The 27,531-nt window shown below is 40.7% G+C and overlaps 1 protein-coding gene across 1 annotated transcript in view; it reads right to left on the bottom strand.

The window, feature by feature from the left end:
- Positions 1-27,531, bottom strand: part of LOC122817561 (SH2 domain-containing adapter protein F-like) — a 457,868-nt gene that overhangs the window by 365,287 nt on the left and 65,050 nt on the right. The window contains exon 2 of the mRNA XM_044090597.1: positions 3,173-3,292. Within this exon, the coding sequence (XP_043946532.1) occupies positions 3,173-3,292 (120 nt within the window). The remainder of the gene's footprint in view (positions 1-3,172; positions 3,293-27,531) is intronic.

Genomic DNA, 27,531 nt, shown 5'->3' with positions numbered 1-27,531 from the left:
ACCGCTGCACCACGGTGGATGCCGTTACTTCCCTCTATTTCTTCATTATTGTTTTTATTCATGCTGGTTTGTAACCTTTTTGTGTGCTTCTGTGAAGTTTTCCTCCCCGGGCCTCCACTGAAAAAGGGCCGTAGCTCAGTCGGACTATCATGGTCAGCAAATGTCAAATAAATAATAAATTAAAGGTGATTAGAGACTTTATTCTGCCGCATGTTCTGTTTACAGTTGCCTCACAGTGAAGTTGTAACATCTTTTAAAAGCTGTTTTGCCTTCTGCTGCTGCTGTTTACCAAGCACCAGTCTCCACTTTAAGTCCCTAGCATGAGATCAGATTTTAGGTGTCCTTAAACTTTTGTTAAGCACCCCTAAGTACTACGAAGGTCTAGTCTTGTGTTACGGAAGTTCTTAACATGTTTATCTTTTTCCCTCGATTTCAGAACATACTCATACTGCTCCATGCACCACATGATGTTTACTGATGCAGAATGTAGCCAAAAGCTGCAATGCAGGTCAGGGATTCGGGTTCCATTAACATAGTCAAACTTTTACAATTTCGAACTACATATGGTTGATAACATACATTTGAATTTGTAAAAGTTTAAGCATTTGAATGGAAATCTATGTAAGCTTCAATGTGGTGCGATCTTGGAGTTGGTATATTTAAGTAGCTGGGGTGTGGGGGGGGGGCGCAGCAACAAGTTATTGTTTTGTACATTGTGTTTTTTTTTTTTTTTGTATAGTCAAAGTTCTGTAACTTCGAACTTAATGGTTCAACCATTAGGTGTTCTGAGTCACGGAACTTCGACTATCTAATACAGACCCAGGGATTCAAACCTCTCCTTACAAGTGGTATAGCACTAAATTGCTCTCTTGTGGCATCCATCTTCTGGGTTTGATGGCCTGAAAATGTAGTTCTCAGTGATATGATGGCGTAAAATGAAATACTGAAGTTAGAAAATAATGACAGACATTTGAGTTTCAGACTTCCTACCCTTCAGAAAATTCATGCTAACACAAAACCTGCTGTTCTATGAACTTTCTAAGTTTGTAACAGTAATATTTAAAAATTGTCCATATTTTGGGGCCTTTATCCCCCCAAAAAAACCTCAGTGAAGCAAATTTATGTAAAGTAACATCTGAACTGGAATATGACTAAGCATGTTGCTTTAATTAATTCAGAGAGACAGACATATAACACAGGAATTCTGAAGTAGGCAGTCATGTACCCCATGAAGATTAGAGTGTAGGTATTTATCACAATCAGTTTGAATGCACAGGATTGGGATTCTGTACTGATATAAAACCCAGAATATGTAACTAGTAACTTAGTGGGCAGAAACATGCAACATACAGGCACACAGTGATCAAACAGACTATTTTCCTACCAGTGGATAGCTTTGCTTACATAATTCACATTCACTTTAGAGTCACTAATAACCTGAAGGAATCTTACAAAAAAAATGGGGTTATATACCTCAAAGGTAAGGATTTCTGGGAGTATAGTCACTTGTACAGTTATACAAAAACTGATGAGACAGCTTAGGAGACCAAAAGACAGCTCAAAGGAATTTCTAATGCCATACATAGTATGCACTGGCCACTCACAATGTTTGCTGTAATAATATTTGTTTATATTTTTTCTTTGTGCATGTTTATATAACTAAAAAAACAATGGATAAAAAGACCACAACAGGTGGGCTGAAAAACAAAAATGAAACAAAATACCATCATATTCCTTAAATAGTCTGCAACAACCATGTGACATTACCAAACGTTTACAGCTATAACACATATGATAACAAAAACTGTACAATGTGCGATATGTAATAAGGGCGACGTAATCCATCGTCCAAGCATACTTTGTACTGTTCTTCACACAACATTCAATTAAATTCAAGGTAAGGTGACTATGAGTCAAAGGACAATGCTGGCAGTGTTTTTTAAATGCTGCTTATCCACCATGTTTGAATGAACACGCTAGAAAATGAAATTGATTAAAACTGCACCCATTTAGCTAAGTTAAGTGCACATAGTTTTTATTGATTTTATACTACTGTGCGTTTTATATTAATTGTATACTCTACAGCTTTAACTGATTCTAATGTTACATGATTTTATAGTCTATTTAAGGAATGCATTCCCTTTTGTTATTTGCTCTGATTAAGTCACTTATGCAATTAGAGAGAGAAAAACATTTAATGAATGTCTTTGATACTAAATCAAATTTATTAGTGGTGTTTTGTTTTTTTTTTTACTTTCTGTGCATCCTCATAAAATTTCAAAATTTTAAAATCTCATGAACAGACAACTTTAGTATTGCCTTTTACTCAGATTTTGACATTTTTAATAGTTAAGCAAAATTATGTCTTAAATATTTAAATGTCATGTAAAATCATAAGGTTCACATTTATTTAAATATAATTGTATTTTATTGCAGTTTCAGTGTTAGATATCCCATATTGGCTGACTGTATTAATTTACCTGTCTGGTTGTTATCCGAAAACACACTCACTCTTCCATTTTGCATGTTTTCAAATTGTTTGAAGTTACTTCAAACCAAAATAATTTTAACAACATGACATTGTCAAGTATGTATGAATTCAGGAATTTCTGAGCTCAACAACAACTCCACCAAGATGCTCCCACACATTTATAAAACAATACTGATTTTTGGATTTGTTGCTTCCTCTACATGGAAAAACGTTAACGTCTTGTCATTTGCAGCTTGTTAGTGAGTTGGTTTAGTGCACTTTAGAAGGGTGGCAATTCCCATATAATGCCCTGCCCAGTTGTTCTGATTAATGGACTTTGTCAGTGGCTGCTGTTGTCTCCCAGAGCATGGCTGCATTCACCAGAATACAACATGTGTAAGTATCCTTTGCAGTTCCTGTGTGACCAGTAAATGCAGAAAAGCTTGCAGATATATCAACAAAAAGTGCCCAGTGAGGTGTTAAAGGATTACAGACTGAATCAGCACACAGCAATATTATCTGTGACCATAAGAAAGAGAAAGGCTTTGCAATAACTTATCCATCTTGGATTCACTCTGCACACAGGTACTTTGCTTTACAGTATCCTGTGTAGATGACAAGCATTTTTCAGTAGGATTTACAGTCAAACCTTAGTTGCTATCCTTTTCACTGTCAGTCTGATGTTGGTAAAGAGCCACTCACCTGATAGACAAAGAATAATCATTCCTGCTTGTCTCGCTGTTACGCACCAGGTAGCTTGATTCCTTGCACAAGGTTAGGAGCCCTTCTGCATCGGCCCTGCTGATTGTACCGTGATACCACCTATCAGATGTCAGGGAAAATTAAAAAAAAAAAAGCAATAAATCAGTTTTCTGTGGGCAGAGTAATTCCAGTCAATCCATTCCCTATAACATCTGACTTACTATAGCAAAGTTAGGAGAAGTCATTCCATGTTATCTCACTTGGTATCATTCTGAGGCTAAGATACAAAACTTCTAAACATGGACATTACAAAATATCATTACCCTAACACAGTGTCAGTGTTTCAGAAAGTGACGTCATTTTGTCTCTCACATTTCCTAATATCTCTACTCTGTGACAATGTATATACTCGGTTTACTTCTCGGACTTGACTATTCAGTTAGCATGTAATATAAAGACCTTTATGAAGTTAGGCAGTATCAAACAACAGGAAAAACATATAAAGTAGTTGTTGACTATATTATTATTTTACAGCACTTTTAACTGACTGCCCCAAAGTATGCAATGTCTTGGACTATTTTTGCTTGTTTGTATAAATGTGTGTATCTTCAGAATGGTTTCATATTTTCTCATTAAATTTCTAGAGGGACTGACAATGAAATACTGTTAGAATGTACTGCTACTATAAAAGGCAAATGCTCAACTTCATCTTGAATTTTAATAGAGAAACTCATTTATTTGTTAATAACGATATCACCTTTATAAAGAAAACCCGATTTTTAGGCCTAAAGTCACAATATCAATAGGCTCCCTGCACCCTTGTCACAACAGACTGTGAATCCAGCCTTGAATCAGCTGGGGATCACTGGAGGAAAGTTCATCGTGTGCTTTCCTACTGGTAGATTAGATTAAAAATGTTTAATTTCACTTGTATTTAAGCCTCGTGTTTGCATGGGTTTGGTCTCAATTAAGCAGAACTGCTCGGCATTTGGTGTCTTTTGCCAGAAGGCCAGAGTGATTTTGTTGTAATCCAAGGCATCTAAGAGGAAAATCAAGAACATCAGTACATTCTGTGTGTTTAAACTGCATTGTGTCTGATCACTACATTTGTTCTGCACTTATTTACAGCTGTATCTTCAGGCTAGATAGTATAGTCCAGATTCAGACCTGCTGAATCTAGTCTGTTTTTGTTACACTTGAGCACTAAACTAGCCATCTCGAATTAAGAAGGGCTCCCCTGCACCCTTGTGGCAGAAGAGTGTGGATCTAGCTTTGTCTCGGTTGAGGATTGCTGGGGGAATGTGCATTGTGTACTTCCCTATTCATAGATTAGTATCATGCAACTGGGATTAGTATTGCCCTGTATAGATGCAAATGCTTTCAAACACATTTTTTCCCTAAACAGCTGTCAGTGAAACCCTCACAAGCTTCTCTGTTGCACTAAAGGCAGCATAGCTGCACACTGAGCAGCGTTGCCACACCCATCATCCACAGCCCTCAGCAGCATCACCACACCCATCATCCACAGCCCTCAGCAGCGTCACCATACCCATAATCCACAGCAACGTTGTCACACTCATCATCCACAGCCCTCAGCAGTGTCGCCACACCCATCATCCACAGGCCTCTGCAGCGTCACCATACCCATCATCCACAGCCCTCAGCAGTGTTGCCACACCCATCATCCACAGCTGCCAGCAGTGTCACCACACCCATCATCCACAGCCCTCAGCAGTGGCACCACACCCATCATCCACAGCCCACAGCAGCATCACCATATCCATTATCCACAGCATTCAGTGGCGTCACCACACCCATCATCCTCAGCCCTCAGCAGTGTCATCACACCCATTATCTACAGCCCTCAGTAGTGTCGTCACACCCATCATCCACAGCCCTCAGTGGCGTCACCACACCCATCATCCACAGCCCTCTATAGCGTCACCATACCCATCATCCACAGCCAACCACATTAACATACCCATCATCCACAGCCTTTGGTAGTGTCATCACACCCATCATCCACAGCCCACAGCAGCATCGCCACACCCATCATCTACAGCCCACAGCAGCATCACCATACCCATCATCCACAGCCCTCAACAGCATTGCCAGACCCATCATCCACAGTCGTCGATTGAAAAAACCTTGACAGTCCGAACACAAAAACTGGTCATCCTAACCTAATCCTTTCCTTAACAGCTCATAGGGTAAAAACCTGCTATAACAAACAGACAGTTTCCCATCATTTCTCCAGTCAGCCTGATGGACATGGGAATACAGCCTGTCAGGTGCCAGGATCCATCAGATCACACATGCACTCAAGTCACTCAATGACAATTACCATTATGATTCGGTCATAGTTCATGTTGAGGTGAATTACTTAACACGTACCTCTCTGGACTATATGAAGAGAGACATGACTGAACTCTCAGATTGTGTTTCCCAGGTAGGTATATGCCTCTAGCCCTAAGCAATATTCCACCTTCATTTAGGATGCCACAGTATAATCAAAAAATGATCAACTTCAACAATTGGCTTAAGTTGGTGTCAGTCCAGGAGATCCAGTATCTGTCAGCATGGGATGACATGGTCGAGAGGCCATTCTGCTTTGCCAGAGATGATCTGTACCTGTCTCCTCTAGACTTTTGGATACTAGCAAAGACACTTGCCTTCACCACAGTGCCTTTTTAGGCAATGTGAAAACAACAACATTTCTGCCATAACAATATACACCCGAGACAAACTCAAGATTGTACTGTTTAATGCTAGAAGTCTAAACATGAAGCTGCAGTCCCTGGAAGCACTCCTCACCTTGGAAGATATTGACTTCTGTGTAGTCACTGAGACATGGTTCAAGGCTATGGAGACCAGCCCCACCATTCAAGGCTGCAGCACCATCCACATGTTCAGACCTCAAAATGAGCTTGAAGAAAAACAAAGGTTGATGGGGTATTCATCTTCATTAAAGCCACGTACCCCTCCAGTTTAGTCAAACAGTGTGACTCTCAAACTAGTTCAGGTGCAATTAACTCTAGGTAGACTACCCTACCACATCATTGCTAGCTATAGGTCTCCCACCATGAACCTAGGAAAGCACACCGTCTACCTGGTCTTACTGGAATCACACTCCTTACAACCTGACACCTTAGTTATGGGTGATTTCAACTATCCTTCCATCAACTGGGTGACATACACGAGTACAAACAAGCTTGCTCAGAGATTCCTGGACTTTGTCAATTCAAATGCTTTGGAACAGATAGTCTGGACGCCACATGGTGCTCAAACATCATAGAAATAGGACTCACCAACATGTTGAGTCACTGCACTCCACCCTGTGTGATGCCTTCCCTGGTAAGGGTGAACTATAAAACTGTCTCATCTGAAGTTATCTATTGGACCTGACACCCCCACAGGAGCAAAAAAAAACAAAAAAAAAAAACAAAGAACTTTTCCAAAGCAAACTCTGGACTACTAAGAGATGGTATAAAACATTTTTTTACCCCCCACACTCACAGATAATAAAGACTCCTATGCAGAGGTGTACTCAGACGCCCTCTACAAACATCTAAGCAGCTGTATAGACTCGGCTCTACCTGACTGGATCAAAACCAGGTCCTTCGGAAAAAACAAGCCAAACTGGTGGACCTCAAGTATAAACGGGTTACATAACAAGAGGAAGAAACTGCTGTCTAAGAATAAGAGGGACTGACTCAGCAGAGGAAGAATTCCCTCCTCATCTTAAACAAGCAAATCAGAAATCTCGTAAAATCCTCTAAAGCTAAGTATGAAGCTATAACAGCATCCCTAGCTAAGGATAATAATAAGGCATTCTTTACCTACATCCGGAATGTAAAAGGGAATGCTCAGCTACGTGCTGAACTGGTAGTAAATGATACCACTCATACTGCACCGGAGGGTGTGTGTGTGTGTGTGTGTGTGTGTGTGTGTGTGTGTGTGTTGTGTGCGTGTGTGCGTGTGTGCGTGTGTGTGTGTGTGTGTGTGTGTGTGTGTGTGTGTGTGTGTGTGTGTGTGTGTGTGTGTGTGTGTGTGTGTGTGTCTGTGTGAGAGAGAGAGTGTGTGTGTGTTTGCTTGTGTGCGTGTGTCTGTGTGTGTGCGTGTGTGTGTGAGTGTGTGTGTGTGTGTGTGTGTGTGTGTGTGTGTGTGTGTGTGTGTGTGTGTGTGTGTGTGCATGTGTGTCTGTGTGAGAGAGTGTGTGTGAGTGTGTGTGTGTGTGTGTGTGTGTGTGTGCGTGTGTGCGTGTGTATGTGTGTGTGTGTGTGTGTGTGTGTGTGTGCGTGTGTGTGCGTGTGTGTATGTGTGTGTGTGTGTGTGTGTGTGTGTGTGTGTAAATATAAAGACACATATGTATATTTTTTATTTTACATTTGTTTACCGAGATAGTCCGATTGGACACAGGGCCATTTACAGCAGAGGCCTGGGGAGAAAAGCTCCGTACATGTAACAATATAGTTGACACATGTAATACAAGTTACAGATAAATTATAACAGCCTTAAAGCACTTTTAAACAGAAAAAAGCAATTCTTAATTAAAATGCATATAGAAAAATACATATTGAGGTTTGCAGTAGGGATTCCTGAGTTTGTAGCAGAACAACAGAAATCTATTAGAGTAGCTAGTCCTTTGTTGTTACATGAGGTAAGGGTTTTATGTGATGCAGGGGCACAGCCAAGAATTCATTAGGTGTGCTTTGAGGGAGTTTTTAAACAGAGTAGCTGTAGGAGCAGAGGTCAGAGTAGGGAGAAGGTTGTTCCATTTTCTGGCTATGTTGTGGGTGAACAGAGCTTTCCCTGCAGAGTTATTGGCTTTAGAGATACAGAGGAGAGATTTTTCAGAAGAGCAGAGAGGGCGATTTGATATGTACTAGGTTAGAAATTGGTTTAGGGATGGGGTTTTGTTAGGATAATTCATAATATTGTAGGCAAGCATTAATTGGTGTTAGTTGAGTAGTTGTGGAAGTTCTAACCATTTAAGTTGTCATAATGCCTGACAGTGATGGGTTTTGAAGGTGGAGTTACTAGAAAATCTGGTGATTTTATTGTAACATGACACAAGTCATTCAAGGTCCTGTTTTCTTGTGTGGGTAAGGATTGGTGCAGCATACATAAGTGTGGACAGCAGATGTGTTTGGGCTAGTGTTATTCGTGCCTGATCAGATAGGAATTTTCTATGTCTGTATAGTGTAGCCATTTTTTGTGGATTGTTTTGATTGTTTGTGATATGTGGATATCAAACAGTAGTTTAGTGTCAATTTCTACACCTAGGAGTTTGGTGTGGTCAGTGGGGGAGATGTCAGTACCATTTTTGGATGTGATTGTAAAAGGTTGATGGGTGGGTTTAGTTTTGTTGGGAGCGAATATGAGTAATTTGGTCTTGCTGGTATTGAGGATGAGTTGGATCTGGGTAATTCAGTTTTCCACTGAGGTGAAGGATTCCTGAGTGAGTCTTTGTAGGGCAGTGAGCAATGGTGCAGAGCATATCAGGGTTGAGTCAGCTGCGTATTCTATAAGTATGGCATGTTGGGTGGATGTATGAAGGTTATTAGTAAATATGGAGAACAGTAGTGGGCCTAGTATTGAACCTTGTGGGACTCCTATAGTGGTGGGAAGTAGGGGAGATTGTTTTGCCATTGGACAGATTGTTGACTGCCTGATAGGTAGCTCTTAAACCAGGCTGTAGTGGAAGGGGCAAAGGATAAGGAGGCCAAGGAGTCTAGTAGTATGGTGTGTGATACCATGTCAACTGCCTTAGATAGGTCTGAAAATATTGCAGATATGAAGTTGTTGTTTCTGTGTAGGTTAACTGTCTTTGTAAAAGAGAGGAGAGTGGTTGTAGTGCTGTGGTGTTGTCAGAAGCCGTGTTGTGTGGATGAGAGGAGATTGTTAGAGTTCAGGAATTCCATAAATTGAGAGTGAATACACCTCTCAAGTATTTTAGATAAGGGGTAGGATGGCTATGAGACAGTAGTTAGAGAAATCGTAAGAGTTTCCGCCTTTGTGAAGAGGGATAATGTATGATACTTTCCACAGCTGTGGGATGTAGGATTCCTGAATGGAGCGCTTAATAAGGATGGAAACAGAGTAACATAGGGAGTCGGCTGCTATTTTTAAAAAAGTGTCTGCAGCAAGGGTGGGAGGTTTAAGTTTTTGTAGCAGTTTTTTTAATTGTAGCAGTAGGGACTGGTGAGAGGGTAAAGGAGTTGTTATTAGGGGGTTGGTTTGGAGTGTATGAATGGTTGTTTTTGGAGAGTTGAGAATATAAAAATAGGATGGTTTCAGTGAAGTTGTGGTTAAATTGGGAGGCAATGCCTTTAGTGTTATTGTTGGTAGTGGGGTTTGGAGTGGATACTTTACCTGGGTTAAGTAGGGAGTTGATGGCATGCCAGAACTTTTGGGGGTTTCTTGTTTGTTTGCTTTGGCTGTTAAGGAAATAGTTTTGTTTATTGAGTTCAGTTTGTTTCTTTGCTTGATTTCTTAGTTTTTGGTAGTTTTGTTTGGATAAGTTTGTGTTTTCTCTTTTCCATGCTTTCCAAGACTTATCTCTAGCTTTTAGTAGGGCTCTTGTGTCCCTGCTTAGCCACGGTGCATAGTTTGCCTTGACTTTGATTCTTCTAATGGGTGCACTTGAATTGAGGATGGTAGTGAAAGTGTGGTTAAAGTACTCAACGGCTTGGTCTAAATCTAATGTTAGTAGTGGGTCCCATTTACATTGTCTTAGGATGTGGTTAAGGTCTTGTATATTTAATTTACTGTCATCTCTAACTTGTCTAAAAATTATAGGGTTGGGAAGACTGGTGCATTTGCATAGAAGGAATGTGGGAAGGTGATCACTTAGGCTGTCTGGTAGACATCTGGTGTGATAGTTTTGTTTTGGGCAGTTAACTAGGTGTCCAGTGTAAGACTGAGTGTTTGTGGGATTTTATGTCTACTCTAGTGGGTTCCTGAATGATCTGGGTAAAGCCATAGAGACTGATATGGTTCGTGGGGTTGTTGGAGTTACAAGCTAACCAGTCTGTGTTTAGGTCACCTAAAAAAATGGTTTCATGGGGAAGCAGACCTCTCAACCATACCGAATTACTCATTTTTTACCAAGTTTTGGAGTCCAAATGAAGGGGTGCCATGATTCCCGACTGGCATCCCTTCATTTCTGATTTTTTCTTTTAGTTTTCTTAATGTTTTTCGAAGTCTGCACTGTCGGAGCTGATGTCATCACATGCACGATGATGTCAGCTCCATCAGGGCTATCAGCCAGTCAGAATTGAGCTCCGTGAGCTCACACCATCATTTCCGGTGAGCGGGAAACATTTGGATTTTTATTAGCGGCAGCCAAGAGCAGAAACATAGAGTTTAGATGTATTATGCATTCATCAGACCATTTTGTAGTTTAGATATAGCAGCCGTGACAGCAGGACATGTTTGGGGCAAGCCGGAGTGGAAGCGTTATTTCAGCAGGACATTGCGAGCAGGATTCGAGTCGGGGCAGATTAGCAGGTTTGGACTCAACAAGGTGTGTGTGTGTGTGTGTGTGTGTGTGTGTGTGTGTGTGTGTGTGTGTGTGTGTGTGTGTGTGTGTGTGTAAAAGCCCCCCCCTGTATTGCACCTAGTGGCTAGAGGTATGCAGGCTCAAACTCTGTACCTTTGGTACAGGGTAAAAAAAGCCTAAAGTCCCTAGCCACCATTTCTGAGCTTTGTCTAGATTTTTTGAGCTAAGAGTTGAGAGCTAAGCCAAAGTGAACAGAATTTGTATTCCCCCATTATTGGCTTTGTTGTTTGTCCAGGTTTTTTGTGCTAAGAGTTGAGAGCTATGGTGAGTGAGAAGTGAGAACTGAATTTTTATTCCCCCATTATTGGCTTTGTCCAGTTTTTTGTGCTAAGAGGTTCAGAGCTATGGTAAGAAGTGAGAACTGAATTCACTACATGATAGCCATTAAGTTTCAGTCTTCCTTTTTTCAGGAAACTGCTGCTTTGGCATAGTGGTATGTTGCTCTGCCTGTAGTGCATAGGGCCCTGGGTTCAAGTCTTTGCCAGTGACATGCATGGTGATAACACAGTTTATTCTAGCAACTTTCCAAAATTATAAAAATGATGTTTAAAATGTGTCCCTGGTTTTTGATGATTTGCCCCCCCCCAAAAAAAAACCTGAAGTTGAAAATAAGTGCGAGAAGCTGTGCAAGATGCCTATGGCTTACACTACTGTCATTCTATTTATAGTGTGGGTGTAGGAGTAGACTTTATGATGGAAATGTTCTGAATTGGGCAGTTTTGTCATTACTGGTTCATGCATTTTGCTTCATTGCCTACAGTACAGCCTACCGGAAAATGTTCAAACAATAATTTTAAAATGTGCTCTGCCTAACAAGTGTGCTGTATTTTACAAGAAATATAACTTAAAGTCAGGAAGGTGTATCAAAGAAAAGAACACATGTAGGTTTCTTGTTTTGTGTGCAAGGGGCCAATGATTTGAAAACAGCCCAAAGGTCATCTTTATCCACCACTGGCCAGATGGATTTTCTTTGGATGTGGGGTGTGGGTTTCAATGCTATTTCAATGAATGTGAGTTTCAAGGGCAGAGAAGTTTTAATGCCAAATCTATTTTCATTGTGAGACAGTATTGCTTTGTTTAGGAGATGTCTGTTAGTGTTTGTGCATTGTTGTGCTGCAAAATGTAAACATAAAATCCAAATAATCATTGCAGAAGTAAAGCAGTATGCACACATTAGTGTTTATGGTAAATGGGGAGAAATTGGCAGGTATTGGGACATTGGAATGGCTGCAGGGGGCTCTGGTGCCATATTTTGGTTGTCTGTTCTTCAGTTTGCGTTTGAAAGTTGGTATCCCACAATTCCATTGGAGTGGGTGGGGTTACGTAATTATATATGTAAAGTAGATGTTAATCAGCATACAGATTTGTACCTATTTTTCATGGGCCTTGTCCAGATTTTTTGATGTTTCCAGGTTGAGAGGTATGATGGGGTAGTTTATTTGAGCTCCACTGCAAGATTTCTTCTATGGTGGGAAAGTTGTTGCCTGGGGGATATAACAGCAGATAATATTGATTTTTTTGGTGTCATTTATGAATAGAGTTGAGATTAAGGTTTCGGCATTTTGAAATGTGGGTATAGGGGTTTCTAGGGGTTTTATGTTGAGTGTATTTTTAATCAGTATGGCAACTGTATATATATATATATATATATATATATATATATATATATATATATATTTTTTTTTTTTTAAACTTGCCCGTTTTCAGCTGCTGCGCGTCCTTGGCTGAGCATCTACACCTTCACTTTTGCCCTGGTTTACCCCTTGTGATTACGCCTGGGTGGAAACCTACACCTAAACAAATAATACTACATTCTCAGCCAATTGCTCAAAGCAATCTCAACAAACCCTGCTGCCTATATCAAGCGTCTCCCAGAGGAACTCAAGGAACTTTTGCCCTGGTTTACCCCTTGTGATTACGCCTGGGTGGACACCTACACCTAAACAAATAATACTACATTCTCAGCCAATTGCTCAAAGCAATCTCAACAAACCCTGCTGCCTATACCAAGCATCTCCCAGAGGAACTCAAGGAACTTTTGCCCTGGTTTACCCCTTGTGATTACGCCTGGGTGGACACCTACACCTAAACAAATAATACTACATTCTCAGCCAATTGCTCAAAGCAATCTCAACAAACCCTGCTGCCTATACCAAGCGTCTCCCAGAGGAACTCAAGGAACTTTTGCCCTGGTTTACCCCTTGTGATTACGCCTGGGTGGACACCTACACCTAAACAAATAATACTACATTCTCAGCCAATTGCTCAAAGCAATCTCAACAAACCCTGCTGCCTATACCAAGCGTCTCCCAGAGGAACTCAAGGAACTTTTGCCCTGGTTTACCCCTTGTGATTACGCCTGGGTGGACACCTACACCTAAACAAATAATACTACATTCTCAGCCAATTGCTCAAAGCAATCTCAACAAACCCTGCTGCCTCTACCAAGCGTCTCCCAAAGGAACTCAAGGAAGTATGTGTATCTGCTGCCTAGCCTTGAAATACTATAGTCTGTAAGCCCTGCTAGGTGTTCTGTTGCTCCCTGCCAGGAAAGCCAGCAGCCTAACACCTCTTACTTTCCTATCTCCGTTCTTTACCCTCACCTAGTTCCCTGACTTCTCTTGCTCCCTTCTCCCTTCACTCCAACCCAGACCAGGGTTTGCCCTGGTGTACTAAGGTGCTATTCTCCAATTGTCTACTAGATGGCATCCTCTCCCCACTAATATCTACTGCAATTCACTTACTCTTACACTCTCTTTAAACTCTAACCTTTCCTTTTCTTCCCTCTCATTCTTATAACATTTAGCACATTTATACCTATTATATCCAGGTCCCCTCTACTTACCCTTCTGCTACTCAACACTCCACTCATAGGTTTTCGATCCTCTCCTGACCCCTTTGGTTCTTCCCGCTCCGTTCGCCCTGCAGGCTCACTCCGCTCCCCCACCCACCCCTACGGCCTCTACCTTTATCTCCCCATAGCCACACCTACCAACATTACAACCAATCTTCCTCTAATACTCCAGAAACACCCATTCCTTTTCCCGCCCAATTTACACCAATCAGTCCCCAATACTTTAGAAACACCCATTCCTTCTCCCACCCTCTTTCAGACCAATCATTTTCCTATACCCTGGAAACACCCATTCCTTTTCCCACCAACATTAACTTCATTTACCTCTCATACACTAATCTCCTAGCCAACTTTAATCATTTATTATCTCAACACCTACTCCCAAATCACATCACACTTAGTCCTTCTCAACTTTCACACTTTCACCTCTACTTTAGTCACTAATAGCTCATTTTCACATAATTATCTCCTACTTCCAAATATTACTCAACAACCACTTAATAAGTACCATTAGCTCCTCTTCATCATGCTTTCAAACCCCCCCATTCTTCTCCTTCTTACTAACTCGACTCCTCACCTTGACCTATCTGTACTACCTCACACAGCCCTATTATTCCTACCACTCCCAATCCTTCCATGTAACTAACCACCTTACCTCCTCTCTACCACAGACAAACATCCCGATTTCCCCCCACCTTTGCACTATAAAAAACCTTCTACTTTTTCCATATAAACTTATAAACACTAAGAAACACTCTTCCCATATAACAATTTCCAATTCCTACAAAATCACAATAGAACCTAATGTAGTCTCTAAACTGTCCAATTACTTCTCCAAATTAATCCTATCTTCCATTACCAATCTACTATCAGGCGATATCCATCCTAACCCAGGCCCCACCTCCTCAACAATTAAAAACAAGTCCTTACTACTCACCTCCTTAAACTCTCAAAGTATAGTTAACAAACTCCCGAACCTCCATGCCTGGTTGAAACACAATAAACCAGACATCTTATCCATCTCAGAAACATGGTTAAAAGCCCATATAAAAGAGTCTGAAATAATTCCACCAAACTATTCTATCATCAGAAAAGACAGGTCTCACAAAAAAGGTGGAGGAGTAGCTCTCCTCTACTCAACCTCCTTGTCAGTTACTCCCTATAACAAACCTATTCCTCAATTTAAAAACGCTGAACTACTCATAACACTACTTCAAGTTAACAAACATAAACACATATGTATAGCGTCACTCTACATCCCCCCAGGGGATAATACTTCCACACTAGAAGACATCCTCTCCTGGCTCACCAACAACATTAACAATGAAACAATAATCTTAGGTGACATGAATATTAACTGGGCCTCCATTCAGTCTCCCACAAACCCACTTAACATCAACCTAGATAATTTTACACAGCTAATCACCTCTATAACACGCCCCTCAAAAAACCTCTCTAGCGGCAGTATCTTGGACTGGATCTTAGTCTCTCATCCCCACTATTTTTCTGGCAGTGGAACTCTTCCCGATCCCCTTGGTGACCACTTACCCATTTACTCTCGACGTCTCCCCTTACTCCTACATCGCACCCACAACTATATTACAATCCGTAATCAAAAAAACTTTAACCCATCAACCTTTGCTAACTCCCTAAAAGAAATAAAGTGGAATTGTCTAAAAATATTACCCCTAGATAATGCTGTTTCCCACTTCAACACTACATTCTTAAAATTGCTAGACTTCCATGCTCCTCTAAGAACAAAAAGAATCAAAATGAAACCTGCCCCTTGGCTTACCAAAAACACGCTAGCAACAATGCGGCAAAGAGATAAAGTCTGGAAACACTACCAGAAAAATAATACCCCCCTCATCCATAATGAATACAAGACACTTAGAAACAGGGTGAAAAAGCTCATAATCTCTGATCGACAAAATTACTTCTCCATACTCTAAAACAATAACAAAACAAATCCTCAAAAATTCTGGAAGGGCATCTCTACTCTACTTAATCCTAGTACACCAGCCACCCCCCACCCCAGATCCTAATACCCCAGATATAAACTTAGCTACTCAATTCAACTCTTTTTTCATTGAATCTATTTCCAAACTAACCTCTTCATTCTCTAACAACACTTTCTCCAACTCAACCTCATCCTCCCCTACCAACCCTACACCTAGCACTACTACCACTCTCACATTCACATCTACTTACTCTTTACCATCCACCTCCTCTCCTACTCTCACTTCCTCACCTCCTAACATCCCCTCTCCACACCCCCCTCCATTCTCATTTAAACCTATATCCACTTCTACCATTCAAAAACTCCTTCAAAAACTAAAGCCATGCACCAATGCTCCTGATGACATCCCTTCCTACTTTCTTAGTATAGCTGCTAAAGCAATTGCCTACCCCATTATCATACTAATCAACTGCTCTATCCAAGAAAGCATAGTTCTCCAAATCTGGAAAAAGGCCTTCATCATACCTTTACATAAAGGTGGCAACAATAACAATGTTACTAACTTCCACCCCATCGCTATCCTGTCACCCCTCTCTAAACTCCTTGAAAAGTGTATCCAACTTCAACTCCTACCACATCTCTTAGATAATCACCTACTATCTCCCACACAACATGGATTCAGACCTAACCACAGCACTATGACAGTACTCCTCTCCTTCCTTGAAACTGTTAATAAAGCCCGGGACTCTGGCCTTATTGTCTCTACCCTTCTACTCGACCTCTCTAAAGCCTTTGATACTATTTCACACAGCTTGCTTTTAACCAAATTCTCAAAACTTAACCTATCTCCCTCATCATTGAACTGGTTCTCCAGCTACTTATCCAATAGATATCAAGCAGTAAAATGGAAAAAGGCCTTCTTAATACCTCGACTGGAGTCCCCCAAGGCTCCATATTAGGTCACCTCCTCTTCAACATATTTATAAATGATTTTCACAGCGCCATCCCTCTCTCCCCAACATCATCCAATATGCAGATGATTCTACCATTATCTGCACTGCCACATCTATCCCTACACTCCTAAAGCTAACTCAGGATGCTTTTTCAACCACAGAGCAATGGATGGAAAAAAATCATCTAGTGCTCAATGCCTCTAAAACCAAATTAATGATATTCACCCCCTCTAAAGTCAACTCTTTCAATATAAACACATTCTCTATTACTAGTCAGAATAACATTCCATTGGAACTGGTGACAGAGACCAAATTACTTGGAGTCCAAATTGATAACCAACTAAAATTCAACTTCCATCTTCAACTAAATATAAAAAAAAAACATCAAAAACTAGGCATGCTCTATCGACAAAACCACTTCCTTACTACTGCCACTAAAATCACTCTCTCTACTTCCTTTCTTATTCCCTCCCTACTCTATGGAGCTCCACTTCTAACTAATCTACAAACCTCCGTGAAAACACAACTTTCCTCCTGCTACAACAAAATTGCCAAGTTTGCTACCAGCCAAAATACTCCACCCACCACTGTTCCTCTCTCCAACAATTAAAATGGCTAGAACTACCCAAGTATCTCACCTATACTCAACTATCTCTTGCACATAAGCTCATTTTCAACCCCTCCCTCTGCCCCTCCCTGTCTTCTGTCTTTAAAATGCACATACCTGATAGAATATTAAGGTCTAACAACCAAAATCTATTACAAGTGTACATACCAACTCGTCCCCCAGGCAAAAATCTTCTATCGCATGGTTTAGCATGCCTCTGGAACTCCCTACCTCCATCAATTCGTATCACCTCCAACCATTTTATTTTCAAAAAATCTCTTCATTCATATCTACTATCCCAGTGGGAATGCTCTTGCTCCCACCCCACTTAACTAACACTGGATACTAACATTACTTCCTTCCCCTGCATACACCTGTGATCTCACTTTATCATTTCACCTAACTCTTACATTCTTACTATTACTGTGGTATCTGCAAGAATACTCTACACTCTACCTCTTAAGTGCATGACACTTAATATGCAATGACTTCTCATTTCTAACTTAGTAAAATCCTTCTAATTTTGTATCTGATATGTGTCATCACTTGTTGAATTAATTGTAATATTTATTTGTCTACTTAAAGTTTTACAATGTATAATCATCTTTAATAACCTACTGTAACCTCAATTGTTTGGAGCTTTTCTCCCCAGGACTCCATTGAAAATGGGTTCATCTTGGCCCAATGGACTATCCTGCTAAACCAACTGCAAATAAATAAATATATATATACATATACATAGATACACACACATACACACACACACACACACACACACACACACACACACACACACACACACACACACACACAAATACAATCTGGTATATTGAAAGAACAGAAAAGTGTTTTGCAGGGAGAAAGCCACACTGCACCCCCACACCCCCCTGCTAATTTTATAACCCCGGGAAATGCCAGTTTTGCATAGCTGTTGACCAATTGCATATGTTGGCTGATGCAGGTTAACCATTCAGATTTTTGATTTGTGCTGGGACATGTGGATCTAGTGGCATTTGTTGAACTGATGTCACATTTATGTGGCTAATATTGAAACACAAAGGTCAATAACTTTTGCACATGTCCTGAGGTCAATCCTTAGAAAATGTTTTTTTGTGGAGGGGAGTAAGCCATCCCGGCAACCCCTGCTAATTATATTTATTAACTCTGAGACTTCACAATTCAAAATTAAGGGACTGTCATTTATCATGTAACTGTTGGCCATCTGCATTGTCGACCAAAGTGTAGCAACAATACAGAGATCAATTTTACCTACACTTAACCAACAGTAGGTGTATATTAATCACAGGGAAAACTGGTGCTCTGTGAGCAATGAAGTCGCTGACTGAGACTCCTTAGAATCAGTTAGAATCAGGAAAAACAACCCAAAAACTCAAAATAATCAAGCACTTGGAACTTGTTTAAAAAATGATAATTCTTTTTTTACAAATAAAAGATACGTCAGGTTATAGATCAACACTAGTCAATTTTGCTAAAGAATAATTTCTCAGGAAATATTTTGCCTGACCTATGTTACTACAAAATCAATAAGGGAAAACTCTTTTATACTTTATGCATCAGCACAAAAGGTTTGGTTCTACTGGGCTCACTGAGTCTTCCTTGGGATATAGACCCATATGGACTCAGAGACATATGGTATCCACAAAAATAGTAAAGTCCACTGTAAAACTAAACATTTCTTGACAGGAAACAATTAAAAGGTTTTCATCTTAAATAATATTACACACATTGGTAACCTCTATAAATGTTTACTTAAATACAAAGAACTAGTGCTTCAGCACACTGCCTTCCAATGTAGTGTGCGGACGCGCTAGTTTTTTGTGCTTAAATAAAAATTTATAGAGGTTACCAATGTGTGTAATATTACGAGTTGATGGTAAAAATTTGGTAACCTTACTATTAGTGTACAGATTATGAGATTGTGCTTTTTTGTTTCCATCTTACATACTTAATTGCTTATGCCGATGACTGGGCAATTTATATGGCCCAAAGGACCATTTAAGGTTGTATATTCTGGAATGTTTTAGCAATCTACATAACCATGTAGAAGGTAATGCAATTAATAACACACTATGGTACATTCTTCTGTGATATTTGTTTTTGCAAGGTTGGACAATATTTCAAGGGGCTACTTAATCAGCTGGAATGGTCTCATATTGTTGACTAAAATAGAATAAAAAAAGTGCTTTATGCATGTTTTGTTCAAATGCACATCTATAGTTTCATGCTAATATTTTTACTCTGCTAGCATACCTTATTTAATACTTTGAGTTGTTTTAACTTCCATTACTTCTAAAATTGTTTAAAGATGGATATTTTATAGATATATATTTTTGATTTGTTGCAGTCATCATTCATAAATCTAAATCCGCAGAGCTTAAACAAACACAAACCCGTGTATATATGGACTTTTAAACCAGAAAGTTGAAAGGGATGGAAAAACTGTCCAAACAGCCAATAAACTACAATTTCTGAGACAGACAGCACTCCTCTTGTGCTAGATAGGCTACCTAGTGCTTACCACTCCAACTGATAAGTTAGAAGGCTTCTGACCAACACAGAAAGGTCTGGGGGACTCAGAAACTTAAAAAGCAGTCCTGGATACAACAAATCAGTATTACTGCTGCACGGGTTAGGACAGCACTGTCCAGGGCCAGGAATGCAGCTTCTATGGGACCTGACAATGTTGCTGCTTGTGTTCTGCATGGGCTGCAGAGCGAGCTGGCACCTCACCTGTGTGCCCTGTTCAGTCACAGCCTCACCTCAGGCTTTGTCCCTGCCGAGTGGAGCGCTGCTGTGGTCATCCCTCACCATGGGGGGGAGCGACTATGGACCCTGGGAACTATCGCCCCATTGGCCTGATGAGTCTGGTATGCAGGGCTATTGAACGCATCATCATGGACCTGATGGACAAGGATATGGGGGACCTCCAGACTCTGGATCCCACACAGTTTGGTTTTGTGAAGGGTGGATCATGCCTGCTCCACCTGGTCAGCTTGTTTGAGTCAGTCATCGGGGCTGTGGATGGGGACATGGTGGTTCATACAGCCTACCTTGACCTGGCCGGGGCCTTTCATACCGTTCCACACTCGGGAATCATGGAAAAACTCATGGTGTGGGTTGCAGATTGGCTCACGGACAGAGCCCACAGTGTGAAAGTAACTGACTCCAAGTTAGACTGCCGACCAGTCACAAGTGGAGTCCCACGGGGTTTGTTTCTGGGTCCTCCCCTGTTTGGTATCTACTTCTCTGAAGTCCAGGTCAACACGAAGGGACTCTGTCTGACAGGGTTCGCAGATGATTGCATGTTGGGAGCTGCTATTAACTCCCCAAGTGATGTTGAGATCCTACAGAAGGGCCTCGCTGAGACCAGTGACTGGTGTTGGAGCCATGGCCTTAGGCTCAATGCCGGGAGGTGTGTCTTCGTCCCCTTTGGAAAAGGAAATGATACCTACTTAGAGGTGATTTCTGCTTGACGTATGAGGCCATGTCTGACCCAGCTCTGTTGGAGGTGCTACATCTGGGGAAATCCCGGTCCCTCTGCACCACATGCTCCAGAGGCCTTGGCCTCATTACCACAATCGGCGGAGCAGGCTGGAGGGACGGGTTCATAACCTAGAGACTGCTCATGCTATAGAATAGGCTTCCCATGCATGTCAGGCGGAGCACCTCACTGGCCCTCTTTGGGGGAGCTCTTGATGAGTGGATGGGAAGTGGAGGGTTCACCAAGGTGATCACTTCAGTGGCTCTGCTCGACAGAGGCACTGGAAACTAAACTCGGGTGTCACGATGCCAGGGTAATCCTATGGGATGGGCTTATAGAGGCTCCAGGGCCGTTAGCCTGGTACACACCTATGAACCTATGAAATCTATCTGGACTAGACTAGTTACAGGATAGGCAGGAAACAAGCTTATAACTTTTGTTTTTTTTTTTTTGCAGAATAGCAGTTAAAACATTAGCAAAAACACTTTAAATGCACTGAAAGCTAGCACACTTGTGTGTGTAGCAATATTAAGCCAAATACAGTTTATTAAATAAATGCAGTTAAATCAAAAATGACTAAAAACAAGTGCAGAAAGCAGTAGATTCTGAAAAAATCAAAATGGAGGCACTTAGAGTATCTCTTTCTCCTTCCTGTTGCTCTTGTAGTCTGCAGGATGCCAAATCTAGATTTGCAGAATTTAAACAAACACAAACCCGTGCAAACCCGGACTTTTAAACTAGAAAGTTGAAAGGAATGGAAAAACTGCCCAAACAGACAATAAACTACAATTTCTGGGACAGAAACCACTCCTCTTGTTGTTGATTGGCTACCTAGTGCTTACCACTCCCACTGATAAACTAGAAAGCTTGTCTCCAACACAGAAAGGTCTGGGGAGCTCATCTGGACTAATCTAGTTACAGGAAAGGTGGGAAACAAGCTTTGAACGTTTTTTTTTTTTTTTTTTTTTTTTTTTGCAGAAAAGCAGTTAAAATAGTAGCAAAGGTTGCACTGTGACAGTTTGTGATCACCTTGCTTTAAGCTTTATGTAACTAGTAATTTCAGATACATGCTTTATGCAATGAAGAAGGTCTTTGTGACCAAAATAAGTCTATGCATTTTCACTCAAGTGGCCCTCTGTAAAGAATACAAGAAACTTGTTTTGTGTTGAGACAACTGCTGCATACTCCACACTGACAAGTCATATACCCACTCCTAATGGAAACCAAGTATAATACAGCATTTTCAGACTATGATAGTGAAACTACACATTTGATATTGATATGTAAAAGGCCAGCCTCCATTTGAGACTATAAAAAAAAAGTTTTAATAAATAACAGAAGACTGGCATAAAATTCATCACTGTTAAACTGTCCTTGTGGATTTCACTGCATCTCTGTGCTAAGTTTGATTTGATATAATCAGACTGTCCCTCTCGACAAATGGAGATTTGAATACAATAAATCTGTAGTAACAAAATGCTGTTTTATCAGATGAAATACATAGGATACTTGCTTCTAATATCATAACTCTGTGACGACATATGTGACAAGTGTGGATTATTCACAGTAAGCAGAAGTTATATAACCCCCCACACACACACACACACACACACAAACACACAAACCTACTAGCAGCTGCTTAACATGCAGCATGCCAGATTGTAACAGTAAAATGCCTGTTTGGTACCCATGTATAAAAGGCAATATGCCACTTTCCCTCTGAAACTTAAGAAAACATTCAGAAAAATAACATGATACTGTAGTACAGAATTCGCCTAAGCTTACTGTTCTGCCCTTAGGGATTTCAGTACAGTTCATTAATAAATTTGACAAAGGCACACCCCCAAAACACATGTTGTTTTTGAGATGTCTTCTGATGAGCTGTATGGGGTGTTTATTTATTTGTTTATTTATCTGACATTTGTTAACCAGAATAGTCTGACTGAGTCACATAACCTGTTTTCACCAGAGACCCAGAGAGAAAAACTCTACATTTAGACATTTAGATACATATAAACAGACCGATTACAATTTTTACTATTAAAAGGTTTGAGAAGACTTTACATAATGCATTCCAGGCAGGTTAAAGTTAAGAGCAAAAGTGCACACATGCTTACTGTTTTGCTTAACTTCTAAAATATTACTATGTACTGACAGTAGATGACTTGAGAAGAAAGTACTTAAAAGTACTTAGTAGCATATTAATCATGAGAACAGGCTTGCACTAGACCATACAGGTAGCATAAAGATGTGTAGGTTTCCAACATATTCAGGGGGTAGAGAAATAAAGGGGGGTGAGTAGAGGAAGCAGTGGTAGGGGGGTTAACTTGGAGTTAAACAAGTGCAGAGCCTAAACTAATGTAGGTGTGCTTTTAAAAAGGCTTTAATGCGTGGCAGGCTTGGAGTTAGCCTGGTGTTCGGTGGGAAAGAGTTCCATCTTTAGAAACTGATTATGAGTATAGAGATTGGCCATGTTGTTTAGAAGGTTTGGAGATTTCTAATAGGTTTTGTCTTCTGATCTGAGTGCTCTGCTTGGTATGTTGTGTTTGACAAGCTTTTCTAGGGCAGGACAGGCAGTGAGTTTGTAGATTAGGTTGTGTATACTAGGTGGTTGAATATATGTTAGTTGGTTAGAGAGTTCAAGCAAGCTTACTTCATGTAGTGGGTTACAGTGCTGTGTATGGTTTGTGGAGTTTGTGGTGAACTTTGTGACTTTGTTACAGCATTATTCCATTTTTGTCTTGGTGCAGTTTTGTAGACTGGTGAGTATACTAGAGACATAAAATAGGGAGGAGAAAAGAAAGTTTTTGCTAGGGTAGTCTTGGCTGATGTGGTAAGAAATGGTCTGTTTCTGTAGAGAAATCCTAGTTTCTTGTGGGTTTTCTTTATCTTTTGTTAGATATGAAGATCAAAGGTGAGTTTGTTATCGATAATTACACCAAATAATTTTGTTTCTTGCACTCTTTTGATGGTAGTGTTGTCAGCTGACTTGATGTTAAATTGGTCAGAGCTGAGGGTGGCATTTTTGGGGTGAAAGACTAAGACTGTTTTTTTTGGGGGGGATGCAGAAAAAGTTGGGCATCTGTGAGCCATGATTTAATAGCTGCGAATGATTTTTGAGTATTGTTGAGTAATTCTGACATGATGGCAAGTCACTAAAGATATATTGTGGACATGTTCAGTGGTCTCTACATTGAGCAGAAGTAACTTCCCACCATACCAAAAAATTTGAGATTTCATAATAAAGCATTCAGGGAATGACAGTATCATACCAGATGCTGAATGCACCTAAGACAGGCATCGCACTTTTAGGGAGTTCAGTAGAGCTCAATGTTGAAATGATCTCAACATTTTGTCCCTCTCAACAGACAGAGTTTTGGAGACGTCATGTTTCCAGTAACAGAAATGTTGATTTTATTGTGTTTTGCTGAGCATGCTATGTATAGACAGCAACTGCATTCTCACAGTGAGAATTAATATACCCACCTCTAACACAGACCATGTGTAATGCAGCATGTCAGACTACAATATTGAAATATCTATACACCAATGTATTTGGCATTTGTTTGTAAAAGACCATAGGACAATCCCTTTTGAGATTTCTTAGCAAAAGAAGTATTAGTAAATAAAAGCAGAATACTGTGGTAAAAATGCACTTAACATTGCAGACAACTCAGTAAAGACATACTAGGGATGTGTGCCACGTTCTCCACAATGAGCAGAGGTCATGTAACCAAATAAAAAAAAGAGCACTGAGTAACATGCCTGACAATGATACTAAAATGTTTCTGAAACGTTGTCTGTTGCAACTGTGTATAAAAGACCATATGTTTGCCATGTTCTAAACCTTCTTAACACAACTTCCAAGAAATGAAAGTAAGATATTCAGGGGTAGACTTTGGGTAGGATTTCCATTCCTGTCCTACACAGAAGTCCATATTGTTCACATTAAGTAGGTGTTATAAATCCTCCCTACTGGAAGCCGCTTCAAATGCAGTATCAGTGAAATGCCTATGATCCCCGACATTTGGAACCAATGTATTCTAAAAGGTAATATGCCAGTTTCCTTTCAAAACTTCTTAAGAAAACTTTCAGTAAACACCAACATGATGCTCTCCTGCAGTGAGCAGTACTCTACCCTTACGTAGCTCAACAGAGCTCAGTGTGAAACCTAACAAGCAGAGTGCAGTGTGAAACCTGACATCAACGCAATATTCCAATCATGACGAGATTGACTGCAATCGGAAAAATATTGCATTTTCTAATAAAGTATATGTTTTTGTTTTTACTTCAGATGTAATAAAACATTCAGTAAAATGCATTCTACAATATTATACACTCTGAAGTGAAGTCATAGACTCATTCCTCATGGAAAAAAACAACCATATTGCTGCATGCTAAATTGAGATAGTGAAATGCATTCTACAGTATTATAAACCCTGAAGTGAAGTCATAGACTCATTTGTCATGGAAAAAACAACCATATTGCTGCGACAGTGAAATGCGTCTGAAACTGTGCACTTGATACCATAATTTTGGGACTTTTTGACAAAAGGTTTTGATGAAATGACATAAAGCTACACTGTTTTGTACACCTTACTTTCAGCTTCTTTGGCATTCTTCTGTCAAACACTACCCTGCCAGTCTGTGCCAGTTGGCTGCATCCCCTAAGATTCTAGATTTGACTTCCTCATTTGGACTTCTCTTCTCAAATACCCCTCCCAGATACCTGAACTGTTAACCTGTTCCACTATTCTCCCTTCTATCTCAGTTCTCATCTTCTTCTGATTTTCCCCATTTGCAGTCATTACAACTTTTTTATCTGCACTCAGTTTCATTCTGTGTTGGCTACAGTTTTACATTCCATTCCGCTATCTTTTGCTGAAGTTCTTGCTCAGAGTCTGCCTGCACTGCCACATCATCTGCAAACAGCAGGTTTGTTGATCTCTCCCCTCCAACCTGTTTGATAATTTAGTCCATCACTAGTATGAAGAGCAGTGGGCTCAGAGGTAAACCCTGGTGTACACTCACTCCCACTGGGAACCCCCGTGTGAGACCAAACTTTGTTCATACTTGAGTCATTGTGTCCTTCTACATAGCCTGCAGTAATTCTGCCAATGTTTCTGGGACTTCAAACCACCACAGAATTGCCCAAGTCAGTTCTTTGGGACCTTGTCATATGCTTTTGACGAGATTAGGAATGCCACTTGCACTCTTTCCACATTTCTACCTTCTTGTAACTATCTGAATCACTGCAAACATTGGGTCAGTTGTGCTGCTGATCTGAATCTGAACTGCTGATGGGTTCCTATCTTACTTACTACTACTCTGCGTATTCATTTATCAGTCACATTGTCCAGAACTTTCATGCAGTGTGACAGGAGTTTGATACCGCTATACTGCCCAGCACTGTGAATGTCTCCTTTGTTGTTGTACTCTGGCATTAGAATACTTATTCTCCACTATGGGGTATGCCTTTTTCTCTATACTTCTGTGAGTACCCCCACAGCATCGATCTTTCCCCTGGCTCACCCAACATCTGCCATGACATCATCTGAGCTTGCTTCCTTCGATGACTTCATTTTCCTTAGTGCAGTTTCTACTTCTTCTAGAGTGGTCTCCTTTTTTCATCACACCATAGGTTGTGTCAGGGACAGTACAGCTTCTGCAGTGTTTTTGTCATTCAGAAGCTGCTGGAAGCACTCCTTCCATCTGCCTTTGATGTCCTGTGGACTGGTAAGCAGGTTGTTGCTGCATCCCTTATGAAGGGTGTCTGACTATCTTCTTTATCTTTCTGTCTTTGCCTTGCAACCTGAGATTCAGGGTGTCCCTTACTGCATCACTTTCCAGAAACTGACAGAGAGCTTCTGATGCCTTGTTCTTTGCTACTGCAACTGCTCTCTTAGCCTCTTTGTTAGCCAGCCAGTAGTCCTTCATAGTCTGGTCTGTCTTTTTTATCTCCTAGTTTTTCCTGCATTCCTTCTTTCTTTTCATGACTCCCTGGACTTCTGCATTCCACCACCAGCTTTCCTGATGTACCTTATTTCCATACGTGGCTCGACCACAAACATGTTCCACAGTCCCCACACGTGCTGCTTTCAGGTGCTGCTATTCTTCTTCAGCTCCACCTATGTCTTCTTCTTCCTGGGGTTCTACAGCCCTAAGTATTTCTTGGAACTCTTCTGCTTTCTATTCAGTCAACGTCCAGGTCTTCTGTGCATCTTAGAGCCTTCTCTGACCACTGCTTGCAGCTAATTGTGGCAACTACTGGTTTATATCGTTGGCTGTTTCACTGGGATGACTTTGCAAACTCCAATTTTACCCCAGTCCCCCTTCCATAGTAGGAGGAAATCTACCTGTGTTGCCTTGTCCACTCTTGTATGTGATCTTATGACTCTCTCTCTCTTGCTGAACCATTTGTTGGCCATTATCAAGCCATTTGCCAGACAGAACTCTAGAATGGACTCTCCCCCTCTTTATTCTTGTTACACCACCTTTGTGGATACAGACCGTCCTCATATTCTGTTCAATCTGTCTCGATATGTGCATTCAGGTCCCCCCTTATCAATACCAACTCATGTTGTCCTACTTGTCCAGAAGGTTCTGTAACCGCTGCCTGAAGGCACAATTTTCCTCATTATGACAACCCTGCTGTGGGTCACAGGCTAAGACTATGAATACTGCCCTATCATTAGGCTGGAGTCTGACTGCCATGAGTCTATTACTAATTCTGATGACTTCCCTCACTGCCTTTTCAAGCCTCTTCCTCACCACAATTCCCACACCATTTCTAGTCTGTATTCTCCCTGAGTGTTAGACTGTGGATACCAAGCTTGCACTGTCCTTCCATCTTGTGTCTTGCATATACAGGATGTTCAGCCTCCTCGTTACCATCTTGTCATCCACTTTACAGCTGAAT

Source organism: Protopterus annectens, chromosome 13.part0 (genome assembly GCF_019279795.1).
Source record: "Protopterus annectens isolate FY-2018-M chromosome 13.part0, PAN1.0, whole genome shotgun sequence".
NCBI classification, from domain to species: Eukaryota; Metazoa; Chordata; order Ceratodontiformes; family Protopteridae; genus Protopterus; species Protopterus annectens.
This window is presented reverse-complemented; position numbering and strand designations above follow the sequence as displayed.